Here is a 26,233-nt window from a genome sequence, read left to right on the forward strand (position 1 = left end):
CGGTCACAACGAGAAATCCGAGGATGAATGCAGTTGTGTGTGTGTGTGTCATGAGGAGACGTCAGAGCTGCTAGCCTACGTCAGTGATGTGGAGAGGGTTATTTTTTGAACATGTGTGTGTCTACGTCACTAACGTGAGGAGAGTTATTTTTTGGAGTGTGTGTGTGTGTGTATGTCAAGAGCTGAATGTACCAGCGAGGTAGTCCCGCCCCTGCTTCACTGAGTCACACACTCTCTCTCTCTCTCTCTCTCTCACTCACACACACACACACACACACACACTTACTCCTCTCCTCCATGCTGTCGTCCCTCTGGATTCATTTGCATGGCTGTGTGACTGTTTTGATTCAGCAGCTTCAGCTTGTGGTGTTGGCTCTGTCTCTGACAAGCAGCCGCCAAGATCCTTTTACATGCGCACACACACACACACACACACACACACACACACACACACACACACACACACACTTAGAAATGCACACACATACACTCACAATAATGTGCACACACACATACACACTAACACACGCCCACAAAGACATGCACAAGTACCTACTCTTGCACACAGGAATGCACATACACCCAAGTGTATATATACACATTCACTATATACTGTAATTAAGTGCAGACAAGCACATGTGCACACTTACACACACAAAATGCATACAGAAACACACATACACACACTCGCACCAACTGCAGTAATGCACAAAAGAGATTACAACAATATTCATTTTATTCTTTAGAACCCAGACTGCAAATGACTACGGTGTTGACCTGGCTCATGTCTGGCTCAGTTCTGGCTCAGTTCTGGCTGTGTTCTGGTCCAGCTCTGGCTGAGCTCTGTCCGAGCCGTAGTTTAGATGGGCTCAGTTCAGCTGTCTGTAGTCTCTGCCCCTGGTAGCCCTTGATGTAGCCTGATGTCTGATTTCTGTTCGCTCCTCCACAGCTACCCCAGTAGCGGCGGGGGATCCATGGGCATGCCCCCCCATGGCGCCCGCCCCCCCACAGACTTCACCCAGGCCGCCGCTGCCGCGGCTGTTGCTGCCGCCGCCGCCACAGCCACCGCCACCGCCACAGCAACGGTTGCCGCCATTCAAGAGAAACAGAACCAGGAAATGAGCTATGGCCCGGTAAGATTTGTTATCAAAAAGAAAAACGCACGCCTCCTGTTGATGGATGCGTTGCAACAGCGCATGGAGGAGAGGAGAATAAATAAAGTCAGTTAAAGGACATCAAACAGGTTCACGCTCAGTATATTTGTCCCAAGAAGATGAAAAATGTGTGTGTGTGTGGTGGGCAGATGTAGACAAAGATGTGCTACACAAAGAAAGGCAGGTTTCTGCCACTGCCCTGCTTGTGTAACAGTGAGAGAGACGCAGGGAACAAAGAGCTCCTCCTGCTCAGTGTTGCACTCTCTGCTGGACACTTAGGGAACTGCAGGCAGAGGCCACCCTCAGTGCTGAGCTCAATGAGCCCACACAGCATGGCAGCATTTCACTGCATACACATAGCCCTCCAACACACACACACACACACACACACACACACAGAAAAACACACACACAAATATACACACAGCCCTCCCAACACACAAATTTACACACACACAAAGACACACACGTACACATAGCCCTCCAACACACACACACATATACACATAGCCCTCCAACACACACACACACACACACAAATACACACGCGCAAATACACACAAACAATAAATGATATAGAGACACATGACTCAAAACGTACACAACAACTAATTGCATCCACATGCACATATGAACGCACTCATTAAAAACACCCCCCTCCACACACACACACACACACACACACACACACACACACACACACACACACACACACACACACACTCTCTCTCTCTCTGATTGGCCTGTGTGCTTTATGTGCGGGCTGTGTGCTGGCTGGGAGACGTGACTTCATAACCACAGTGGCGACGGCTAGTGTGTTGGGTTCCGCTGCTGCTAATGGCTCACTGGCCTGACCTAGTTGCCCTCCCCTCATCTCTGCCCCAGCTCTCTGCACACACACGCACAACACTCACAAACACGCACAACACTCACACACATGCACACACATGCACACACGCACACACGCACACACTGAGTGCATGCATATGCCTACGTGCGTGTTCCTACGGCTGTGTGTGTGTGTGTGTGTGTGTGTGTGTGTGTGTGTGTGTCAGCCCCAGTCTCCACATGTGTGTATTTGCAGCTGTTATTACAGCGCCCTCCCCATCAGACAGGGTGTGGAATTCACTATTATTCTTCAAAAATAGTTTCTTCCTTCTCTTGACATTGTGTGCAGCGTAGCGCAGCGCGCAGTGTGTGTGTGTGTGTGTTTTGGTAAATTATTTTGATCATTTTCTCCACAGATGGGTGGTGCTTCCTCCTACAACACCCAGTTCCTGTCCCACTCGGGCCCTCGGGGCCCCCCAGGGATGGGGCCGGGGGGGATGGGCCCGGGCGGGATGGTTGGAGCGCGCGGACCCCCCTCCATGGGCCCCATGTACGGCCCCCCACAGGGCCAGAGGATGGCGCAGCATCCTGGCTACGCCGGACAGCCGGGACCACCACGACACCAGCAGGGCCTCAAGCGCCCGTATAACTCTGATGTGTGTGTGTGTGTGTGTGTGTGTGTGTGTGAGAGTGAGAGTGAGTGTTAAGTTAGAACACTTAACGTTACAGGTCTTTGGAGCAAGCGGTGTCTGTGTGCCCTGCCGCACCAGAGCTGTGCTTTTGTCCTTCCATCATTGCTCTCTTACAGCGAAGCTACACCAGGCGTGTAACTGAAGCGTTCCGACGCTTAAAATCCATTTTAGATGAATAGTCCATTTTTTTCAAACGTACCCGCCGCTATCACATCTGGTGTAGCTACTTCCATTGATTATAGTGTAAGTTAATTGTTGCAGCAGACGCAACGCGAACGGAACGCTTCAGTTACGTGCCTGGTGTAGCTCAGCCCTTACTAATCCTCATGAACAAATCAGAATAATGTCTGTTTCGAATTTCAGAGTTTTTCTTTGCCTTTGTTTCTTTTCTTTGTTTTCGGTTACCTTGGTGCCTAGTGCTTTCTCTAGAGCATTCGTTTGTTTATTTTGGCAGTATATACAATTGAGTCAGTTTATCCAAAGCAACTTACAAATGAGGAATAACATTGAAGCTGGTGCCAGTGAAATTAGTTAAAGATGCTAGTTGCTGCACAGACCTCTAGAGTGTTCCAGTCTGAACTGAGAGGCTTACTGGTTAGTAATATTCTGTGTGACCTCTCTCTCTCTCTCTCTCTCTCTCTCTCTCTACCATCCCTCTCTCTCTCTGCAGGGTTTCCCTGGGCAGCAGTGTGGGCCTGGCATGGGTCCCGGAGGCGGGCCGTATCCGGGCCAGCCGATGCAGTACCACGGAGCGGGCCCCCAGCGCTCGGCGCCCTCCCCCTCCTACCCCTCCCACAGGATGGGCATGCAGCCGGGGGGCATGAGCCAGTACCCCACCGGACCCAGCAACCCCGGCCAGTACTACAAGGTGAGAGGAGACGGCCGATGTCTGATGCACAAAGGGTCACAAAGGCTAGTTAGCCATGTTAACCATAAGGGATGCCAACGGGGGCTAGTATTTAGGAGGATTATTTTGTTTGTTTGTGTGTGTGTGTCTGTGTCAGTGTACGTGTTGTGTTGTACTGGCAGTGTTAATGAGTTTGTGTTGTGTTTATGTATTTGTATGCATAAGTACGCAAAGGTTAGAGGGCTGGTGTCTGAGCTACAGTATGTTGAATAAAGTGTGTGTGTGTGTGTGTGTGTGTGTTTGTGTGTGTGTTTTGGGCTCTAATGGCTCAGCTCTCCCCACAGGCGGACCAGTTTAACGGGCAGGGTGCCACTCACAGCAGCCTGGCATCTGCAGTCGCTGGAGGAGGGGGACCGTACAACACTTTCACACAGGCTGCCGTCAACGGGGTTAGTGCTGCAGTACTTCGTGTGTGTGTGTGTGTGTGTGAGAGAGAGATCCACTGCTGTTGAGGATCTCACGTTGAATACCTGGTATACTTTGTGTGTGAGAGAGAGAACTTAAATCCACAGCTGTTCAGTATCTCACGTGTTATACTTGGTATACCGCGTGTGTGTGTGTGTGTGTGTGTGTGTGTGTGTGTGTGTGTGTGTGTGTTTTCTTGCAAATGCACATTTTTGGTATGTGTAGACATGTGTATTGGTACTTATGTGAGTGCTTACGTTCAGGCATGCATGCAGGTGTGTCTGTGTTTTCATAAGCATGTGTGTGTATGTGTGGGAGAGAGAGAGAACTTAAATCCACTGCTGTTCAGTATCTCACGTGTTATACTTGGTATACCGCGCGCGCGTGCGTGTGTGTTTTCTTGTACAGTAAATGCACATGTGTTTGTTATGTGTAGGCGTACATACATATTGATAATTATATGATTGTATACGTTCAGGCATGTATGCAGTGTGTCTGTTTCCATAAACACGTGCATGTTAGTGTGTGTCTGTGTGTGTATGGAGTGTTCATCTTTGCACAGTGTGTGTGTGTGTGTGTGTGTTGGTGTGTAATAACCTTACCTTACCTGTCTAACCTGTTCCTTATCTCTGCTCACCTCTAGCCTGGGCGGACGATGCCAGGCTACCCCAGCTCTCCGTTGCCTGGCAACCCCACTCCTCCCATGACGCCGGGCAGCTCGATGCCCCCCTACATGTCGCCGGGGCAGGACGTCAAGTCACCCTTCCTCCCCGACGTCAAGCCCAACATTGCCTCAATGCAGCCACCTACAGGTAAGCATGGGAACAGCCTCTGCAGGTTCCTCACCTCTGCATTCCTATACTGAACTCGCCACCTCGCACTCCACCACAACCTTGTAGTGACCTTGAAGTGGTCCTTTAATGAGCAGCAGCCCTGAGCCACTTCAGATGACTGAACGTTTTGACGCACAACGTCTTCCTCAGAGTCAAACCAAGTCGTTGACGCTGTGTGTCAAAACGTTAGTCGCTTGCACCACAATGAAAGTCTGAAAGAATGATTTGTGTGCTCTGGCCCTTCCCTGGGTTCAGTCGTCTGAAATGGCCCAGGGCCCGCTAGTGCTGATTCTGTGGTCCGTGAGCACTGAGATACCAGAGCACAAGTTGCTGGGCAATCGTGGCCTACTGGTTAGCGCTTCGGACTTGTAACCGGTGGGTTGCCGGTTCGAACCCCGACCAGTAGGAATGGCTGAAGTGCCCTTGAGCAAGGCACCTAACCCCTCACTGCTCCCCGAGCGCCGCTGTTGATGCAGGCAGCTCACTGCGCCGAGATTAGTGTGTGCTTCACCTCACCGTGTGTTCACTGTGTGCTGAGTGTGTTTCACTAATTCACGGATTGGGATAAATGCAGAGACCAAATTTCCCTCACGTGATCAAAAGGGTATATATACTTATACTATACAAGTGATACCCATTCCATGGCTTGACCTTGTAGTGACGTTGTGGTGGTCTAGTGGTTGGGGATCTGTGGGGCCCATAAGATAAAGGACAAATAATGTAATGTAATGATGTTTATGAAGGTGAGGGGGGGTGAATTGAGTTTTGTGCTACACACAGCTCTTTTGAGCTTTTCTTGAGCTTCCTTTGAGTAATATGGACGTGACGGACTAAAAGTTCAAATACTTCATTTAATATTCCTTAATTTCATTTCCTGTATTTTTCTAGAATGTTATTATTGAAGATTCCATGTTATGTCTGTTGTGTATATAGGTAACCCTAGCGATGACCTTCGCCTGACCTTCCCTGTGCGGGACGGTGTGGTGCTAGAGCCCTTCCGCCTGGAGCACAACCTAGCCGTTAGCAACCACGTCTTCCAGCTGCGAGACTCCGTCTACAAGACTCTTATTATGAGGTAACACACACACACACACTCACTTGCATGTTATCCACACACACAGACACACACACTCACTCAGATAGAGCAGATAACCATGAGGAATCTAGTATTCCCAGCTGGAGTTTGGCGCCCCCTGGCTGTGTGTTTGCGCGTCCTTGAGAAAAGCACTGAGACTGTAGGAGGTGGAGAGGTGAAGCAGCCTGAGCCTCTGCTGTTGGTCAGCATGAGGTGGACAGCATAGTGTCACTCGCTACTCCTGGAGCAGACAATCTGAGCATGTGTCCTAGAGTCAGCGAACACACACACACACACACACACACACACACACACACACACACACACACACACACACACACACACAAGAGAAAGACAGACAGACAGACGAGTGGACTACTCCAGGAGTATTAGATGTGTAGCATCTAGCCGGTGAAAGACCTGACCCTGAGCGCAAACAGTAGACTGTTTGGTGGAGTCTCTGGCCCTGTCTCCTGAAGTCATATGTTCGTGCTCAGTCAGGGATTCTGACGAGCACACATATTGTAATGCTTTTATTTGGATCTTAACACAGGGGAAGAAATTACAGATCGTAAAACAAGTTTGTGCACATGCCCACGACTCTCAAACACAAGAACGATAACTTTGCATTGAAACCCCAGGTTTGGGATATTTCAACAGCTTAGAGTTAAAACAGGTGTCTATGTACAAGTCGAAAGAACATCCTATACATATCAAAAGAACATCCTATACATATCAAAAGAACGTCCCATACATATCAAAAGAACATCCCATATATATTAACAGAACATCCTATACATATCAAAAGAACATCCTATACATATCAAAAGAACATCCCATACATATCAAAAGAACATCCTATCGTGATCACTTCCATACTTAAACTGCAACTTTTACTTCTCTGCGTTTTCGCCAGCTGTCATGATGGGTGCGGGTGCATTAGCGGGTGCGTTACACACACACACACACACACACACACACACACACACACACACACACACACACACACACACACACACACACACACACACACATTAAAAAAAGATGTGTTTGCACCCAACCACCACTCATTAAATTTCAAATTGATTTCATATTTGAGTGTTTTAAGTCTGAGTAATCATGTTTGCTCTTGTCTGTGTGTGTGTGTGTGTGTGTGTGCACGCGTGTTTGCGCAGGCCTGACCTGGAGTTGCAGTTTAAGTGCTACCACCATGAGGACCGGCAGATGAACACCAACTGGCCGGCGTCGGTGCAGGTGAGCGTGAACGCCACGCCTCTGACCATTGAGCGCGGGGACAACAAGACCTCCCATAAGCCCCTTTACCTGAAGCAGGTGTGCCAGCCGGGACGCAACACCATCCAGATCACCGTCACCGCCTGCTGCTGTGTAAGTCACCACTGTGTGTGTGTCTACTGTCTGTGTGTGTGTGTGTGTATGGGTGTGTGTGTAGTTGAAGGTGTTGCTGTATCTATCGGAACGTGTAACCTTCATAATGGGTGTGTGTACTGTGCAGTGTCAAATTCAATCCAGTTAAAATAAAACTTTCTTCTCTACCCCCCTCCACCCCCCCCCCCTCCCACCTGCTCTCTCTCCCTCTCTCCCTCCATCCCTGCCTCCCTCCCTCCCTCGCTCGCTGCGTGTGCGTGTGCAGTCTCATCTGTTTGTGCTGCAGCTGGTCCACAGGCCCTCTGTTCGCTCCGTGCTCCAGGGCCTCATGAAGAAAAGGCTGCTTCCTGCCGAGCACTGCGTCACCAAGAGTGAGTGGACACACACGCACACACACACACACACACATACACATATACACTCTGCCACCTACTGCAGTGTTGTGTTTTAATGCCTTTATTGTATTCATGATCAAATTGAGTTTTCATAGCGTCTCATATTCCTCCGCTTATGGTCTATACTCTCTCCCTCCTCCTCCCTCCCTCCCTCCCTCTCTCTCCCCTCCGTTCTCTCTCCCTCCCTCTCTCCTCTTTCTCTCTCTCTCTCCCCCTCTCTCTCTCTCCCGTCCACTTTCTCTCTCTCCTGTGCAGTCAAGCGTAACTTCAGCAGTGGCACCATCCCTGGGACGCCGGGCCTGAACGGGGAGGATGGCGTGGAACAGACGGGCATCAAAGTGTCGCTCAAGTGTCCAATCACCTTCCGCCGAATCCAGCTGCCCGCCCGTGGACACGACTGTAGACACATACAGGTTAGTGTGTGTGTGTGTGTGTGTGTGTCATACAAAACCAGCCTTTTAAAGGTTTAGTAGGAGAGGTTGTGTGAGTAATGGAGAACCAGACTGCAGACACATACAGGTTAGTTTGAATGTGCGTGTCCAACTGAGAGTCAGACTCCAGACAAATATCACTGAGTTAAGCCGCAAGCACAATATTCTCATCAGATCTGTTCAAGGCTGTGATTCTTTTGTGTGTGTGTGTGAGAGAGAGAGAGAGAGAGTGAGTCTTTGAGAATTGAGAAAACGACTGAACCGTGTAGGAGTGGGGGCACTGGTTAGATCTAGACGAGAGACATAAAGATGAGACACTGGCACACATTATTACACCAACTGTAAGATTTGGCTGACGTGGTGCTCAAAAGGAGTTCACCAGCTGATGAAACCTTGTGCCTCTCTGTCTGACTATATAGTTCTATAAATGGATTTCTTCAGATGCCATAGTCCAGAACACAGCAGAGTTTTGCAGTAATGCCTGTTTTGATTATTCTTTTTGAAAGCTTTGCTGTGAGATTTTTACATTATCTCTCTTTCTCTTCATATTTTTACATATTCTCTCTCTCTCTAGTGCTTTGACCTGGAGTCTTACCTACAGCTGAACTGTGAGCGAGGCACATGGCGCTGCCCTGTGTGCAAGTAAGATTCAACACACACACACACACACACACACACACAAACAGACACACACCCTTTTAGATATTTTTGTTATGTCATATCGTGTGGTTCGACTGTAAACAGTGTCTGCCAGATCATAAACTCTCCAGTTTTTCAACTTTGGCTGTGTTTAGCGAAAGCTTTGTTGTGTTACACAACCAGCAGTCAGTGGTTGAGGCTATCATTTAGCGGTCCCTCTCTATAACACGATGACTAAACAATACAGTACAAGTCCTTTTAGGAGAGTTGAACCTCTGGTTTGGCCCTGTTATGGCCCTCATATGGCCCTGATCTGGCATACACCACTTATCTGTTGTAACACACAGAATCAGCAAATGCCTCTGGATGGCCTCTCAGAGACAGTCTTGAGTGCTCAGTGCTCAGCCTTCTTTTGCATTGTCAGTGTAAATACAGTTCAATCTGTGTCTTAAAGGAGAGGGGAGAAAGGTGGTCGGAGTGTTTGTTTGTTTGTTTGTTTGTTTGTTTTGGTCTGACTTGACGCCTGTGTGTCTCTCTCTTGAAGTAAAACGGCTCTTCTAGAAGGACTGGAGGTTGACCAGTACATGCTGGGTATTCTCATCTACATCCAGAAGTGAGTATTCCAATTTTCTCTCTCTCCCTCGATTAGGTAGGTTAGAATCAAGGGATGCTCGTCCACACCCATTTCACACTGTTAGTCACACTTCCATACAATCCAGCCGTGGGTGGGACCAGTTTCCTACAACACCAGTGAACAAAAATGTGTATGTGTGTTTGTGTCTGTGCATGTGTGCGCGTGTGTGTTGGCCATGTCATTGTCTTTGTCTCTCTGTGAGAATCTAAAGTGGTTTCTTCCTCTCTACTCTGCTAAAGTTCTGACTATGAGGAAATCACCATTGACCCGGTGTGCGGCTGGAAGCCGGTGCCGGTGAAACCGGATCTGCACATTAAAGAGGATCCGGACGGGCCTGCTCTTAAGCGCTGCCGCACCCTTAGCCCCAGTCACATGATCCTGCCCAGCGTCATGGAGATGATTGCAGCGCTGGGCCCAGCCTCCTCGCCATACCAGTCGCTGCCACAGGGGGGCAGCAGCCACACACCAGAGTACCCCAGCCAAGGTTGGTCAGCAGACCCTCTTCAGTAGGGGCAATCAGGATGTGTCCCTAAAATTATTGTGGAATCAGATAAACAGTTTAGACAACTTGTTTGTCTCTAAAGTGGTATCAGTTAACTTAATTCTCAGCAATGTTGACTGTTTTATATACATAATTTTTTATTTCTTTGTTTGTAAAATTAATTTTCGCTCTTTTTTTCCTTTAATTTACCCTCTGTCCTCCCTCTGCCTTTCCCATTTTTATTCTCTAATTTCTCCCTTTCTCCCTCTCTCGTTCTCTTTCGCACTTCTACCACTCTCTCTCTCTCTCTCTCTCTCTCTCTCTCTCTCTCTCTCTCCTCTACTTCCTCTCGCGACCCTTCCCTCATAGGCGGGTCAGGCTACTCTAACCAGCAGCCTGGTTTCTCGGACTTTCCTAATGCCCCGGGGACCCCCACCATGGGTGAGTTCGGCTCAGGCCCCCCGTCCATCTCCTATCAGTCGGACCTCCCCAGTGGACTTCTCACGCCGGACAAGCCCGTGGGACACCCCATGTCTGGACAGGTGAGGCCCCACCAGCCCCATCCAGAGACCCACTCCGCACGCTACCCGGAGACCAGACACCAGCCTCTTTCGCACAGAGGGCCCGAGGTTTAGACACACACACACACACACACTAACACTCACTCAATCACTCTCACACTCACTCTCTCACTCACTCTCTCTCTCTCTCTCTCTCTCACTCACTCACTCACTCACTCACTCACTCACTCACTCACTCACTCACTCACTCACTCACTCACTCACTCACTCTCACTCACTCACTCACTCACACACACACACACACACAGCACAGCACAGCATCCTCTCTCCCACAGAGGGCCTGAGGTTTAGGCACCACACACACACACACACACACACACACACACACAGCACAGCAGCCAGCCTCTCTTTCACAGAAGGCCAAAGGTTTACCCCATGGAGACATTAGCTGCAAGAGGCATTCATTTTCAATTGACAATTGGTCGTTATGTCACCAGCTAGGCGGGGCCAAAATAGACGAGAAGTGCAAAGTGAAACTGTGACTGCCAAAGTCAAGGCCGCTTTGCTTGAAATTTAACTCGAAAAGATAATTCAAGATGGTGGAGCTCCAGCGAGTGGTTTAGAAATCAATAAAGTATATATCTATCTATCTATCTATCTATCTATCTATCTATTAGATCTTTCTGTATTCATTTTTCTTCTTCTTTTTTTCTGGATGCATTTTCCGGAAGTTATTAGTAAATGGCTGTAGCTTTGTTTGCTTTAGTTGTATTCAAACCTTTTTACATCGAAAACCAACTTACCCAAAACCTTTATCTGCATTCAGTCTCTTGACCCAGCTGGCATGAATGATTGATGTCAGAAGAGTGTCCTGCTGTGCCTCATACAAAGGCAGATAAGACATTTAATGAGTGTGTTCAATATCCTAGGTGTGTAATGTGTATGTTTTCTGATAAGGGTTAAGAAAATCAGTCATTAATCCAGAGTTTGGTGCAGACATCATCTCTCTCTCTCACACACACACACACACAGGCACACACACACACACGCACCTGCACACAGGCACATACACACAGGCACACACACACACACATACTGCACAAATTCCTCACTCACTTAACTTTCACTGTAGTTTCCACACATGCTTTACTGAGATCCTTTTTGTCAACTCTCACATGAAGTAGTGGTGCAGTAACAGACATCAACTCTAGCAGCAGTGAGTTGAAGTGTCAGACTGGGTTATTGCACACACAGAGAAAAGAGGGGCATGTGTCCTCTAATCTAACTGTAGGGTAGACGGCAGATTAGCTAATTTCCCAAAAAGTCGCCGTGTTCCTTTAAGTTTGGCGCTGACCAATAGGGCTGCTCTGAGAGCAGCTTTGCCACGCTGAGATGCCCGTAGTAGAGTGCACCGAGGCGTGAGGCGCAACCCCAACACGGTTGATCTTGCCACACTATTTGTGTGCCAGCAGAGATTAGGGTTGACCTTTATACCTGACGGCCGTCTCTGAGTGACTCAGCAGTGCCCCTGGTCGCCCTGGTTACGTACAGGTGTCTGGAGGAACAGGTTATGTCAATTAAATTTTCCTTTTTTTTCTCTCTTTTTCTTCTCTAAACCAGTTAATGGTGTGCTCGCCTGTGTCATGTCAAATTCTTCTGTGCTATCCAACAGCACACACACACACACACACTCCTTTTATCTCTCACTTTGAGGAACAAATTGACACAGACACACAACGATTTGCATATTGCCACTATCACATGAACATTGGAGAGTGTAATTTGTCTGTCGTGCCCGCATGGTGTTTGTGTGTGTGTGTGTGTGTGAGTGAGAATGTGAATGGAGGGCTTTTCAAAGGCTCTGTAGGCGACAGCAGCTTAAGATCCAGGGCCCCGTCACTTGCACCTGTCTCTCACACTCTAGCAGGGTTCAATAGGTTTTATAGATTCCTCTGTCTAAACTCCACACACACACACATACATACTTATTTACACATAAGAGGACATTGATAAATGCAGTCAGAAGCACTTAAACACATTATAAATGACATATATTCACACACACACACACACACACACACAGAGAGAGAAAGACAGAGAAAGGGAGAGCGAGAAAAGCGCATTTGGACACACATACAGTAACCTACTACAGTAACCTATGTCTACTCTGCATACAATATCTCATAAACATACATACTCTGTAAAGAGACTATGTTAAGGGATGTTGGGCTAAAATGACTGATAGTGAGTGTTCCCCTTTTGCCCTTTTTGTTATTGTAGATGGCCCATGGAGGCCGCATGGACTCTGGCCACGGTAACCTGCAGCAGCAGCAGCAGCAGCAACAACAGCAACAGCAGGCCATGCACGGCAACGGCAACCTCAGCGGCCCCGGAGGACAGATGCACTCACGCGGCCCTTCCCAGAATTCCCGGATGCACCCGGACAACGCGTTTGGACTGGGCGGCCCAGGCGATGTTCCAGAGCCAGCGCTTGATGTAAGTCCTGTGTAACTCTGCCAGTGTCTGGGCTGTGTTGGGTGAGGGATGGCACAACAACCTGACAGCCCATATGCTAACTTGTACTGGCTTGTATCTACTAGCATAGCATTTCAGACATGTGCAGCATTTCAAGTTTTGTGGAAAAGAACTCTCGATCCAGGCTTACTTGCCGACTTCTCAAGAAAAAGAGCCTTATGAGGAATTTTTTTTTCCAGCACAAACTGTGCTGCAACAATTTGTCTCAGGCTGAAGAGGAGAGAAAGAGTCTACTGTTGTAACAGTAACAAGTTAGATACACTGTCCTTCTTTGGCAACAGTAACACACATGGTCAACATTCATGGTGTGAAATGAATTCCTGGTTTAAATACTAAAACCGGTGGTTAACTCTCATGGAAAGCTCTGCATAGCCCTGAGATGTCTGAGAAAATGTCAGCCATTTCTCCAGCTTTGATTCTTATACATATATATATTTTATTCTTATACATGTATGCACACACACACACACACACACACACACACACACACACACACACACACCATGTCTGTTCATGTTGACTCCTGTGTATGCATACTCTAGCACATTCATAAATATAATAGTCTGTAAAGATATAGGTTGAAGTTATAATTCATAATGTCTACCCACGTTGATCAAGTTGATTTCACTAAGTAAGACATAGCGTTGTCAAGGTAGCAATTTCACTGGATCTAAACAAATCAATTTAACCATAGTAGTGACCGTAGCGGTAGCTTTATTAATCTATTGAAATAATTTTACGTTTGCAAGATGTTAGTATATTTTTTTACACTGTAGGAATCACATACTACAACATATATCGAAACCAACACTATAAACTCTGTGACTATCAAGTTTATTTTAGCATGGGTTTCCTCTGTAAAACAGACCTGCAACTTACGGTAGCAGCATGCGTTTAAAATCCTTAAATTCACAGACGTGTCTTGGCTTTATGTTTGAGGCAAAAACGTCACTCTTAACAGCCATCAGCATTTGATAAGATGTGAAATATCCACTGGGATTTTGTTTCTTACTATTACACCTGACTGGGAATCCGTGTTATGTGGCTAAGCGGCTGCCTAGCAGGTAAAACACGTTTAAACGGCTATAGCCTACATTTAAAAACAATTTATGAGGTAGAAACGATCCCACATGTCTAAATGCAATGCTGTCGATGCCACTTCGAAAGTTTGTTTAGATCCAGTGACACTGCAGTCATGGAAACGGAACGTCACACTTCGGTACTCTATTACAATCAGGTTTAGTGAATGGTCAGAACAAACGTGGTCTGATTTTTACTTTCTGAAGCCTGAATTGTTCCACCTCATGTTGACCCCTGTACCCCACCTCTCCTGACCCCTGCAGTTGCTGCCAGAGCTGACCAACCCAGATGAACTGCTGTCCTATCTGGGCCCGCCCGACCTCCCCAACAACAGCAACGACGACCTGCTCTCCCTCTTTGAGAGCAACTGATGATGTGCCCAGTTCTCCAGGCCTCCACCTCCACTGTCTTCTGCTCCTGCAGCAAGGCCAACCACATCCAGTCAAGACCTCCTCAGCTATGGCACGGTTTCGTGCAGCACAGCAACACCTTCCTCAAACTTACTCCGTACTCCGCGTCCTGTGCCACACAACCCCAGATGGAATATGACATACAAATAAGTGAAAAAATATATATATATATATATATTTCTGCAACATTGTATAGAAAGATGGGCGTCTCCACTCATTGCCTCAAAGGGACCTGCCGGCTCTGAAACAGACCCGAGCCAGGACTGGACCAGAGGCTCTCTAGCGCCCTCTACTGTCCAGGGCAGGATGAGGGACCCTGCCTGGTACCGGGACATGCTGACCTGAAGGACTGCAGCAGTCGTCTCAGCCTGTGGCACGCATCTAAAACTTTTGTGGACCCCCCCCCTTTTTTTTCTTCTTTTTTTTTCTTTTGAACGCCCTAACACAGAAGTCTCACCCTCCACCCGAATCCCTTTTGTTGGAATCCAGCTGATCTGAATACAGACTCCTGTTTAGTGTTTAATATGTAATGCCGGGGACACCTGTACCAAGGCAAGAACAGGACACCACCTTTCTTAAATTACACGACGGAGTGTTGCATTTTTAATAAGGCTATTTTGGAAAATGTATCCATGAGTACTTATTCGGCAAGTTTTAAATACGGAGTCCCTCGTTGAAGCCCGGGGGAGCCAGGACTGGTCAGTGTTTGTACTCATTGTCTTTGTGGACTTAGGAAAGCCTGCAGATCTCTCCCTCCATCAATAATTTATGAATGAAGAGCTAAAACGTGGTTTTAAATGTTGACTGAATGTGCACAGTTTTGCTGCGGAAGGAACGCCCCTTGGTCCATGGAGTTGACTGTCTCCTCCTCCACCATGAATAAGCAGTTGGATATTTTTGTTCTTTTTTTATTTTTTTTATTTTACATTGTACTCTCTAAATCCCTGAAGTACCCCTCTCTGATCACAAAGCCATAATTATGTGTTTTGCTACAAATGTGGATTTGGGTTCCTCATACAACCTTAAAATAGTTTCATGTTTTTTGTTATTGTTGTTCTGGGTTATCAGAGGAGTATGTGTCAAAATTCCCATGTGAGAAGTCCAGGACAAGGGCCTGCCCTAAGTGCAGAATGATTACTGATGGGAACGTTCTGATATGATTAGAATGATGGGAAGGTTCTGAGATTATTAGAATGATGAAAAGGTTCTGAGATGATTAGAATGATGGGAAGGTTTTGAAAGAGTAGCTGGGCTTGGCGCTAGTCCAGCCGAAACTGGACCGGGTGCAGATCTGGGCACCGTCTGGTCTGGAGTGAGCTGTGATCGTGTTCAGCCTCTAAGACCCTTAAAGTCTAAGGCGCTGGACTGGTCAGATGTCTGGGGGAGACAGTTGTTATGACATCTGTCACACGTGCACAGCACCATCTTTTCATAGCCTGGGGAACAGAAGCAGAGTGTTGCTCAAATGGTAGCTGGGGGGAAGGGGCAAGAATGCCAAAATCTCTCAGTGGTCTCTGAGTACTGTAAGATGGTGGGCAGGGGGAAGAGGTTGTGATTCTGTTATGAGAAGTGTGCGTACACACACACACACACACACACACACACACGCACGCACGCACACACTCACACTCACTCACGTTTGACCATCTCCACTCCCTGCTAAGGCTTGTCTGTCTCTTTTTTTCTTCTTATTTTTTTCCTTTTTCCACCAGTCTTTGTATTCCTGTTCTCTGTTGTGTTAGCTCCTCTGCTTTTCTTCAGGTGTTTTGTTTTGAAGCCCTCAGTCTATATTAATTGAATCAAGCTGAACCTAGACACAATTTATATACAGTGAAATTGAAATGATTTCCATGAGACCAAGTGACCGCCGACTTTTAAAGATGTACAAGTGCAAGAATGAAGCCTGAGTTATTCTTAGACCAAGAGCATCTGACTGAGGAAAGGAAATTATTGTCTCTTGCGAGTGTACAAGGTTGCAGTATAAGTCACTACAACCTGAATGGTAACGACCCCATAAACAGCAATGATCCAAATTTTGTACACCATCATACCACAAAGAATAGAAAGCAAACACCCACACACACATACACAAACAAATCAGGATGTGTTAGCTTGCAAGAATGGGTAGGCTATATCCTGGAGTTAAGTCCAGATTGTTTTTATTATTCACCTACACTGAAAACGAACGGAAAGAAGGACGTTTTTGACCAACATGTACAGATATAAAATTAGGCGATTGTTACAGCTGTGAACTTTTTTGAAGTATGTACCCTCCATCCCATTTCCATGTGGACAGCTTAGTGACAATAAAACTCTCCGACACTCTCCTATGTTTCCCTGCTTTCTGCTTGTGCTCTGGAGTCCAAAAGAGAACCAGCAAACTGGAGAAGGGGAGTGATGTCTACAATTATTTCCTATCTTGTCTGAGTTTATTATTTAAAAAATGTCTTCTGGGCACTGTCAGCTGTGTGCAGTTTGTATTATAAACTGTCTAGGACATCAAAAGTTTTTTTTTTTTTCTTTGGATGTGCAATGTTTTTTGTGTTGGTTTTTAAGACATTGTGTATCATACAGTTTGAACATTAAGTATGTAATTAATCGTTATTATTATTATAATTCTAAAGATATTTGGTGGAACTGTATGCCTCTCTCTTGTGTGAGTACTAGCAATGTTTATGAATTTGTCATGGAAAAAATCTTCACCGAAGTCTGTGACTATGACGCCTCTCCTCTGCTCTGAGGTCAGGGCGCTGAATTTAACTTGAGACCAGCAGCAAGTCACACACTGTTAATTAATCACAATGTTTGAAGAAATGTTTGTTATGTGTTGGTGAAATCTATACGTTCTGACAATTGAATTAAACCTGTAAAGTTGAACTCGATTTGTTTTTCTAAAGATGTGAAATATTTCCATTATGTTTTATAAGTAAAGACTTAAGCCCCAAAGTGTTGCATTCAAGTTATTTTGCCGCCTAGGAAGTAGTAATGCAAGAATTTCTTTGTTCCAGGTAGAGGTCTTTTCCAAAGATCCACATCATTTTCATATGAACCTCCCGCATCCCTCTCTTTCATAAGTATCAGAAAGGAGTGGCTATATGTACAAGTGTACACTTTGAGGATCGGGTCTCACTCGAAAGTACTTCATTACTTCACAAGCCTTACTAATTAATTGCCTTGGCACATGGTCGTCTCATGCTAACTTCAGCTAGCCACAGCAGCTCATTGCAAATACGCCTGGAGGACTTAAGAAAAACGAGAGAAACGGAAAACTACGTATAGGGTATGATTGTCGTCACTGTAGTTTTATGAATAGAGGAACACGTATGAATATTACAGACGTGGTGGATGTTATAATGTCCAGTTTGTATATTTCACCATATCTTCAGTAATGGCGACTTTGTTTCAGAGGAGACGCCCTCATAGTGTGAAAAGCGCTATCGACCGACGACTGGCGCGAATGTCGGTACACACCCACAGCGGTTTCTCCCAGATCATTGGCTACAATTTTGTGTGGTCATTTTTGTCCAGTACAATGGGTGAATCCTAACGTCAATCATATGCTCTACGGCTGAACTTTGCTGATCTAAAGGGTTTGCTTGAAATTGGAAACATGCTGTAATGTATGCAACAATACGATATCCAATTGGTCGACGTGCAGGTCATTCAGCTCTGTCGGTGTTTTCATTGGTTCCTCGCCGCTTACTGACGCCCTGGCCGCTTCTATATATTTAGTTTTCACACAGCGGTGTAGTCTCGAGCGGCTGCGGCACATTTTGGAGTCGACTTCGGCAAGTAATATAAAATTAGTAACCAGCAACCATGTCGAACCCCAGAGTTTTTTTTGACATCACTGAGAATGGCGCACCCATGGGCAGGATTGTTATGGAGGTAAGTTGAACTAAAGGTAAACGTGCATGTGAAGGTTTGACAGCAGAGTCTGCCATTGTCGTTTGTTTCCTTAAGGAAATGCCGGCGGCTCAACGTTCGTTTAAACCTTTTCACGTATTGATTGGTGTGCTTCACAATTAAACCGGTAGTGAAATTGCACGGTAAATTCATATGAAGGCGATTAGAAAAGTCTCAAGCCCAAATGTGTGCCTCAACGTGGAAGTTATCAATAAAGATTGATAACGTTAACGTTATCTCGCTATAGAAGCCTGTTTATCAGTAAAAATGTTTGATTTGTTTAATTAGTTTGATCGGTTTCTGTCATTTGTTAACGGAAACTGCTGATATTCATTCTTGTTCCGTAATGATGGGCCGGCTACCAATGGAGCTGGAGTTCAATGAACAGCGATCTCGTGCGTGTGTGTCTGTAGCTGCTATGTACGCGGGCGCTTGCTTCGATCAGTAGCAGCTAACGTTAGCAAGCCATCCCACGATTTCGTCGCAGATGGGAAGATATTAATTTTATGCCGACTAAGTTTAGGTGGTGACGGTCATGGATAAGATTCCATATGATTTAATACATGTATTTTATAAATGTAGAAACATTAGTTTAATCATGCCATTGCGAAAGAATTGTTTTCAGGGAGCAAGGTACTCGAGCACACATTTTTAATGCCGTCGCCATTTTCACCCGAGATTTTTTTTTTTTTTTTTTTTTTTTTTTTTTTTTTTTTTTCATAGCGCAAGATGCCATTTTGGAAAGGAAGGGAGGGGTATGAAGTTAAGCTGTTCAACAAACTCGAGTGAATCTTTAATAGTTGCTTGGTGAACATATGAATTAAAACTGCGTTTCGAGCTTTACTGCCCATTTGTTGTAGAAATGACCATGGATTGTTGGCACAAAGCCAGCATCTTGGTTCGGTTCCACACACAGGGTGGGTCTGAACTCTGCAACGCAACGCACCGGTATGCAGTGGATACAGGTGAACTAGCTTTATCTGGGTGTTTTAATTGGCGAAGTGAAATGATGGACAGTCATCTCCATCAATAGCCGACCACGAGGGAAGCACGCGAGGAAGACCCTGCATGTGCTCCACCCTACTGTACAAAATGTGCAGACATGTTGATCTTTAATTGTGTTGCTTGTGCCGGTAAAAGCGATTATGTGTCCATATTTCAGGTCACAACTAGATTGTACTCAAACCAGTTGGTAGCAGTAATCATCTTAACTACCGGCCCTTTTGTATTACTCGCACTGTGTGCGCGCATAGCGCCTTTTGTCGTTCCTTTCCATGGTCGGTTCGCAGTAGCAGATCAAAGTGGCGGGGAGATCACCATGAAAGTTCTAGAAGCCCGATTTATGCAAGACTCGACTATTTTGCTTAACAAGTTTTGATGTTCAAACCGATCAGGATCAGTACTATTAACCAGGAATTGGCACAAAAATACGTTCAGATTCGACCAGTATCTTTCATTTTTGACTGCGTATGTGATGTGCAGGAGGAGCGAACGTTGGCTTCCTGATGGGGAAGCCTGTTAACAGGAAATGTGTAAAAATAAAAGCGAGGGAGTGGCGTTAGAAGGGCGTGGATGACCTTAAAAGGAGAGGGAGTTAAGTCATTTAGAGACAAATGACCGCGTCGCAGGAAGTGCATCATAACAAAGGGACGCTAGACCCTACAGCTGTACTTAGTGATACTGCAGACTCGTAAAAGTAGTTAGAAAATAAGGCAGAAAAACGACAGGTTTCTTCATGCTGCTTCCTTATGTTGGAATGTGCAAAAATGTACAAACAATCAAGAGGATGCCTTCTTGTATGTGATTTCTGCAACAGTGATACTGCAAACGTGTTGATAGCCTATTGTTGATTTTATATGCTGTAGCCTAGTGTAAAGCATGTCACACAGTAGCCTAGCCTACAGAAAACACTTAATTGTTGATTAAATGATAACTTGTATGCCTACAATGGTTTATTAAACATCATAGTCATTTATTTAGTCATCATGTTCATGTTGATGAATAGGAAGGACACCAAAACGATAGCCATAAACCAAAATCTCGCGCAGTATCTGCCGTGAGTCCCTATGCGTGAATCATGAGCTCCTTCCAGCTGACTGGCAGATCTCTTGGACAGTCAGTCGCGATTGATTATTTAATAAATAAATGTGAATTATGAATAATAATAAAAAGCTTTTACCTAATGTGACTATTTTTTCCATGAACTGTAAAAGAAAACACGTTTTTTCCAGCTGCATTCTCCATAAAGAGTAAAGTAAATTATGTACTTATTTCCGGAATTGACGTCACTTCCTGGACTCGTCTGAGGCTGGTCTAATGGGTCTGAGGTCTCTCAATGACTTAACCCCTACTGCTTAAAAGACTGGGAACCCGTGTTTCCGCTAAGCATGTAAATATTTCTTTACATCAGCGGTCCTCAATATGAAAAACCTATTTATGTGCGATTTCTTACACTTTTTGATGTGTGTGACCTACACACCTAGAAGAGTTTGGATAAAATTTGAACACTGCAATTTAATATTCCTCCTTTCTCTTTCCTTCCATCTAAAAAGCTGAGGGCTGATGTTGTCCCCAAGACTGCCGGTAAGATGCTCATTTTAATATTGGGTTTGTGCACTGTGTAATGTATCCTTGTTGCCCCAGTGACATCATGTGTCCTTTTGGTGCTGCTGCAGAGTTTAAAGTTGGAGCTTTCTCTAATGACTTTGTTTTGTATTGGCTTAAATGTATCCCAAACACAGAAAACCATGCCCCCACCTAAAGAAATGACAGTGTGGGGGTGCCGTCAGTACCGCTTTGCAGTACTGAGTTCCATTTTGTTGACTTCCGACAGAGAATTTCAGAGCCCTCTGTACTGGTGAGAAGGGCTTCGGCTACAAGGGTTCCGGCTTCCACCGCATCATCCCCGGATTCATGTGCCAGGTATGTGGAACGAGTGGGTTTTCAGGCATGCGTGTTGCGAAAGCTGGAAAATTCATGTTTTGCCTCCTGACGCTTTTAAGCTATGCCCAGCTGCAGGTAATTTGTCCCCTGATTGTTACTTAATATGAAAAAGATTGTTTTAGTTCTTATTACTGTTGTAATTTGTGTTTTCAGGGTGGTGACTTCACTAACCACAACGGAACTGGTGGCAAGTCCATCTATGGCAACAAGTTTGCCGATGAGAACTTCACCCTGAAGCACGGAGGCTTTGGCACTCTGTCCATGGCCAACGCCGGCCCCAACACCAACGGTTCCCAGTTTTTCATCTGCACCGCCGACACCAACTGGTAAATGCTTAATACCACTGCTTGGGACCTCTCCACCCTGGTCTGCTGGCACTACATTCTACAGGGGGCAGTTAGGTGTGAATACTGCCCCCTATAGGGCAACTGGTTGAATAACGTGCCAGCGGAGAGCACGTACTGTAGAGTTGTATGCTGAAACTGGCAGTGTGTGGTGAATGAATGTAAATGGCCATGCACCCTAAGTGAGATCCAGAAGCAGTTCTAAAAATGTCCTCTAGAGGGCAGTGAGAACACCCCTACCCACCCACATTGGCTCTGCAGTCTTGCCACAGAGCCATCCAAACAGGCTTGTGCAAAATTCCAGAATTGAATTGAAACTGGCTCTTAAATTCCTATTAAATTCTTGAATTTCACTTGCATTTCAATTGAGGTAGGAAGCAGAATTCCAATTCAAATTGTGCACAACCCTGCATCCAAAGAGCAGTCACATTTGTGCTGTAATCATAATCCCATGCAAGTCATTATGGCTGCCCTCTGACTCGGCCTTATTCACTGCTAATGTGGTTACCGTTACCCATCGCCAGTAAGATTGCGTGTGTGTTAAGACTGGAAATTGAGTGGCTTCCCTCAAAACAATGGGGAGGAAAGTTGGTGGCAGTTTCCAAAAAAGGACGGTGACTTGGTGTTTAAGGGCCTTCAATGTGCATCTCTCACTACAGCTCTTGTGGCCATTGTGACGCCCTGTGCCTGCGTTCCCATCCAGACTTCCCATTCCAGACTGGTTTAAATGTGTAATTGTGTTGTGTCTAGCCTGGTCTCGTGTGTAAATATTTTCTGTTTTTTTTTTTTTTTTTTTTTTTTTTTTTTTTTTCTGCCATAGGCTTGATGGCAAGCATGTCGTGTTTGGCAAGGTTGTCGAGGGCGACGCCGTTGTGAAGAAGATGGAGACCAAGGGATCCAGCAGTGGCAAGACCTCCGCCAAGATCGCCATCGCTGACTGCGGCCAGCTTTGAGTGGCGTCCATCTTCGCTTCCATCCTTCACCCCTCTGACTGCCCCGGCCTCTTCCCTCACCCAAACCTCCGGTTTATCGGCATTCCTGTTCATGTACATTTTGTTTTCTTTTTTTGTTTTTAAAGAGTTTACCACCCTTCTCCTTAAATTGAAAATACTCGTTCCATGTTTGGTTTGTGCCTGACCTTGTGTTGTGCATTAGCAATGTCTTTTCAGGACCACAAAAAAAAAAATCAGGATTAAAGTAGGAACAAGCTTCCTTGAAAGTCAAATGTTTTCTTGTTTGTTTTTTGTTTTGCAAAAAAAAGCATTTAGATGTCAGTAGAGAGAACTTTGTTTCTTTGTAAACGGTTAGAAAAATTGGAATGCGATGGTGTCTTAAGCTCATGATTGGAACCTTAGATGTTCAAGGTAACATTTATTCCAATTCTGTTTCTGTCATAGATGACCTCGATGTCTGCCTTGTCATATCAGGGGGTCTGCAGTAGTACACTATTTGCAATTATCTAAACATCATTAAAAGACCTTGACTTAATTTCCCCATGTTTATGTTTTTATCACTTAGGCAACAGGTTAGTCTCTTTCCACTGCATGTTTGTAGCTTTCCCAGCTAGCGTCTGACTTTGGGAAAGTATCTGGTCAGGATCAGGAGCCACTCTGGGCCGGGCATTTGCTGTAGTCTGGGTGAAGCCTCAAGTCCGCCACACAGAATGTTCATAAATGGCACTGGAGTGCAGCTTTGGCTCTTTGTCTAGTTTAGCAATCCTGGTGTGACGTCAGTGGCCGAAAATGAACTCCCTGAAGAATGAGGAGAAAAGGAGGGGCTCTGCTAGTAGCCAGAGGGCTTCATGGGGTTAAAGGTTTTATTGACATTGATTGTTCCATGCTTATGAACACCGATCAATACTGGCATGGTAATATTAACCATTTCTGAATTGCACATCACAGTGATGGCTGAAAGGAAGCATGTATCCCCCCCCCGGATAATTACTTTTATTCGTTAATGTAAGCGACATCTTTTGTTATATGATTTCACTGAAGATTTGTTAATGGGAAGAGAAATATGACCATTGTGTATGAGGAAATTGTCCTTTAACAAGATGGAACTGTTAACGTGCCGCAAGGCCGCTGCTGGGGCCTATTTCTCACACAATGGCGTTTCTTTTTTAGGGAGGTCCGATTGATATAGAAGCACAAATCATCCGTGCTATTCACCGTGTGAGAGGGTGATAAGACCACAACATGATATCCTGTCTTATTCAAGCGAGTTGTTTGCGAGAACGCTATAGTTTTTCAGCGGAATCCTTAATATCCAATACCCTCAATTAGAATAGAATCATTTTTATTTCGAAAGTGGTGGAAAGTTTTCTTTGCTCACCAGACATACAAGACAGATGGACCTACAGACATCTCAGACACATTGAATATGTTAAAACAAGTTTAAAGTTTAAAAATGATAAAGTAATAAATACGTTTAAATACACAACATAGCTGCTCAGTCAGGTGTGTGTGTTGTCACTTAGGCTAGTTTGTTTAGGAATGCTCATGGTATTGGGAGGGATAAGAATTTTTTTTAGTAGGCCTACACTTTTTGCCTCTCTCCAAATGATGTGCATGTGCATCGTTTTTTGTGACTGGGAGGTTTTTTTTTTGTACAGTGTTGGAGACGCTGATATCAGCAAAGCAGCAGTGTGTTGATCGGTGCGTAAAGTTCGACTTGCGCTAAAGCGGTTCCGCAACTTCATTCGTTTTCCTGGCCACAAACGCACTATAAACTGGCAGGTCAACATCACTTGTTTTAAGTTTTCCCAAATTTGCACCGAAATGATCTTTGCTGGTGAGCTTTCAATTAATGGGCCTTAATGGGCTATTTCAGGCTTTCCAAACTGCATTGATAATTGGCCTTTAAAGTGCCATCCATAAACAAAGCAGATCATGCCAATAAAGGTTCCCATGGCAAACATTTCGAAGTAGATCTAATGTATAGGCTATAGGCCCCTTTTTTGGAAGCTCTCTTAATGGTGTTGATGTTTAAAACACATTTTTATTTTAATAATTGCCAGATGTAGCCTATGTGAGGCTTCACATAAACACGGAGGAATGCAGGGTCATACACGATGCCAGGATGTAGGCCCTAGGCTACTGGGAATCTAATTTGAGTAACACATTTCAACAAGGTGCATTATGCCTAGGAATATTATCAGATCCACTACATGCTAATTAATGTGTAGGCTCCAACTTTCTCCAATGTTATGTGCAATTACAGGAGAATTTGATGGGTATCTTCTGTGGGATAGAGGACATGCCTTCCGACACACATCACACCCCGTAGCCCTCATCCGGATGCTGGAGCGCAAAGAAGGCACAGCAGAACCCGCGTTAAAATAGAAATGACATTTAGGATTATCAAGGAGAGATTTCAGTGCCTGTGTGTGACCCACTCAATCTGTGACAAGGCAGTCCTGTCTAAGAAAGCATCATACAAAGCAGTCAATGGGTTTATGTAATGTCCACTGAATTATTTAATATATTGTGCTTTTGACATTAATAGGCTATCCTAAACTTCCTTGGCAGAATCGTAAGTATTGCTCTTTTTTGTTATTACAGCTCTGTCCTCCTCAAAGCCTGGAAGAGAAGTTGCTGCACACTTCTGAAAAACACACCGGTGTTTTGGAACCAACAACTCAGGTTTAGTCGTTGCAGTTTCAGACAATCTAGAGTTTAGAGTTTATCTCAGTGTTTGTTAAACCTCCTTTCTGGAATACTGTTCATGTACTTTGCTTTCTTTTTTTTGCTTTCTTTTTAAGAGCTACCACCCTTCTCCTTAAATTGAAAATACTCGTTCCATGTTTGGTTTGTGCCTGGCCTTTTGTTGTGCATTGGGTATAACAATAAATACAACCACTATGCAATACAACACCTCTCCTCTGCCACTGAGTTCAATCAGACAGACCTCTGGCTGTACTCTGGTCCCAGCCGGGCTGGCGCTCCTCTCATTTCTGCCACTTCAGCATGTTGTCAGTGAATACTAACACTAAATCAGAGTGAATACTAACACTAAATCAGAGTGAGTACTAACACTAACACTAAATCAGAGTGAGTACTAACACTAAATCAGAGTGAGTACTAACACTAAATCAGAGTGAATACAAACATCCATCGGAGTGTTCTGGGTTTGAATACTAATACTCGATTGGAGTATCCTCAGAGTGAGTACTAACACTAGATCAGAGTGAATACAAACATCCATCAGAGTGTTCTGGGTTTGAATACTAATACTCGATTAGAGTATCCTCAGAGTGAGTACTAACACTAGATCAGAGTGAATACAAACATCCATCGGAAATACTAATACTCGATTGGAGTATCCTCAGAGTGAGTACTAACACTAGATCAGAGTGAATACAAACATCCATCGGAGTGTTCTGGGTTTGAATACTAATACTCGATTGGAGTATCCTCAGAGTGAATACTAACACTAGATCAGAGTGAATACTAACACTAAATCAGAGTGAATACAAACACCCGATTAGAGTGTTCTGGGTTTGAATACTAATACTCGACTGGAGTATCCTCAGAGTAAGTAGATCAGAGTGAATACAAACATCCATCGGAGTGTTCTAGGTTTGAATACTAATACTCGACTGGAGTATCCTCAGAGTCAATACTAACACTCAATCA

General features: G+C 45.2%; 2 protein-coding genes across 9 annotated transcripts in view; both read left to right on the forward strand.

The window, feature by feature from the left end:
* Positions 1-17,352, forward strand: part of zmiz2 (zinc finger, MIZ-type containing 2) — a 41,964-nt gene extending 24,612 nt beyond the window's left edge. For 2 of the 8 annotated variants that reach the window (XM_048258708.1, XM_048258709.1), the window contains 16 exons: positions 950-1,133; positions 2,399-2,638; positions 3,345-3,542; positions 3,854-3,970; positions 4,630-4,798; positions 5,753-5,894; positions 6,811-6,840; positions 7,070-7,280; positions 7,546-7,651; positions 7,931-8,088; positions 8,681-8,748; positions 9,290-9,358; positions 9,619-9,863; positions 10,230-10,489; positions 12,662-12,877; positions 14,260-17,352. In XM_048258708.1, coding sequence (XP_048114665.1) covers positions 950-1,133; positions 2,399-2,638; positions 3,345-3,542; positions 3,854-3,970; positions 4,630-4,798; positions 5,753-5,894; positions 6,811-6,840; positions 7,070-7,280; positions 7,546-7,651; positions 7,931-8,088; positions 8,681-8,748; positions 9,290-9,358; positions 9,619-9,863; positions 10,230-10,489; positions 12,662-12,877; positions 14,260-14,367 — 2,521 coding nt within the window. In that variant the 3' untranslated portion in view covers positions 14,368-17,352. The remainder of the gene's footprint in view (positions 1-949; positions 1,134-2,398; positions 2,639-3,344; positions 3,543-3,853; positions 3,971-4,629; positions 4,799-5,752; positions 5,895-6,810; positions 6,841-7,069; positions 7,281-7,545; positions 7,652-7,930; positions 8,089-8,680; positions 8,749-9,289; positions 9,359-9,618; positions 9,864-10,229; positions 10,490-12,661; positions 12,878-14,259) is intronic. The other 6 variants (XM_048258714.1, XM_048258710.1, XM_048258712.1 and 3 more) reach the window with 6 other exon arrangements.
* Positions 17,353-18,135: 783 nt separating this feature from the next.
* ppiab (peptidylprolyl isomerase Ab (cyclophilin A)) lies at positions 18,136-23,087 on the forward strand. Its single transcript, XM_048258720.1, has 5 exons — positions 18,136-18,294; positions 20,865-20,895; positions 21,146-21,234; positions 21,409-21,581; positions 22,420-23,087. The coding sequence occupies exons 1-5, from the start codon at positions 18,226-18,228 to the stop codon at positions 22,550-22,552; spliced, it is 495 nt and encodes a 164-aa protein (XP_048114677.1). The 5' UTR covers positions 18,136-18,225; the 3' UTR covers positions 22,553-23,087.
* The last annotated feature ends 3,146 nt before the right edge of the window (positions 23,088-26,233 follow it).

Source organism: Alosa alosa, chromosome 12 (assembly GCF_017589495.1).
Source record: "Alosa alosa isolate M-15738 ecotype Scorff River chromosome 12, AALO_Geno_1.1, whole genome shotgun sequence".
NCBI lineage: Eukaryota > Metazoa > Chordata > Actinopteri > Clupeiformes > Clupeidae > Alosa > Alosa alosa.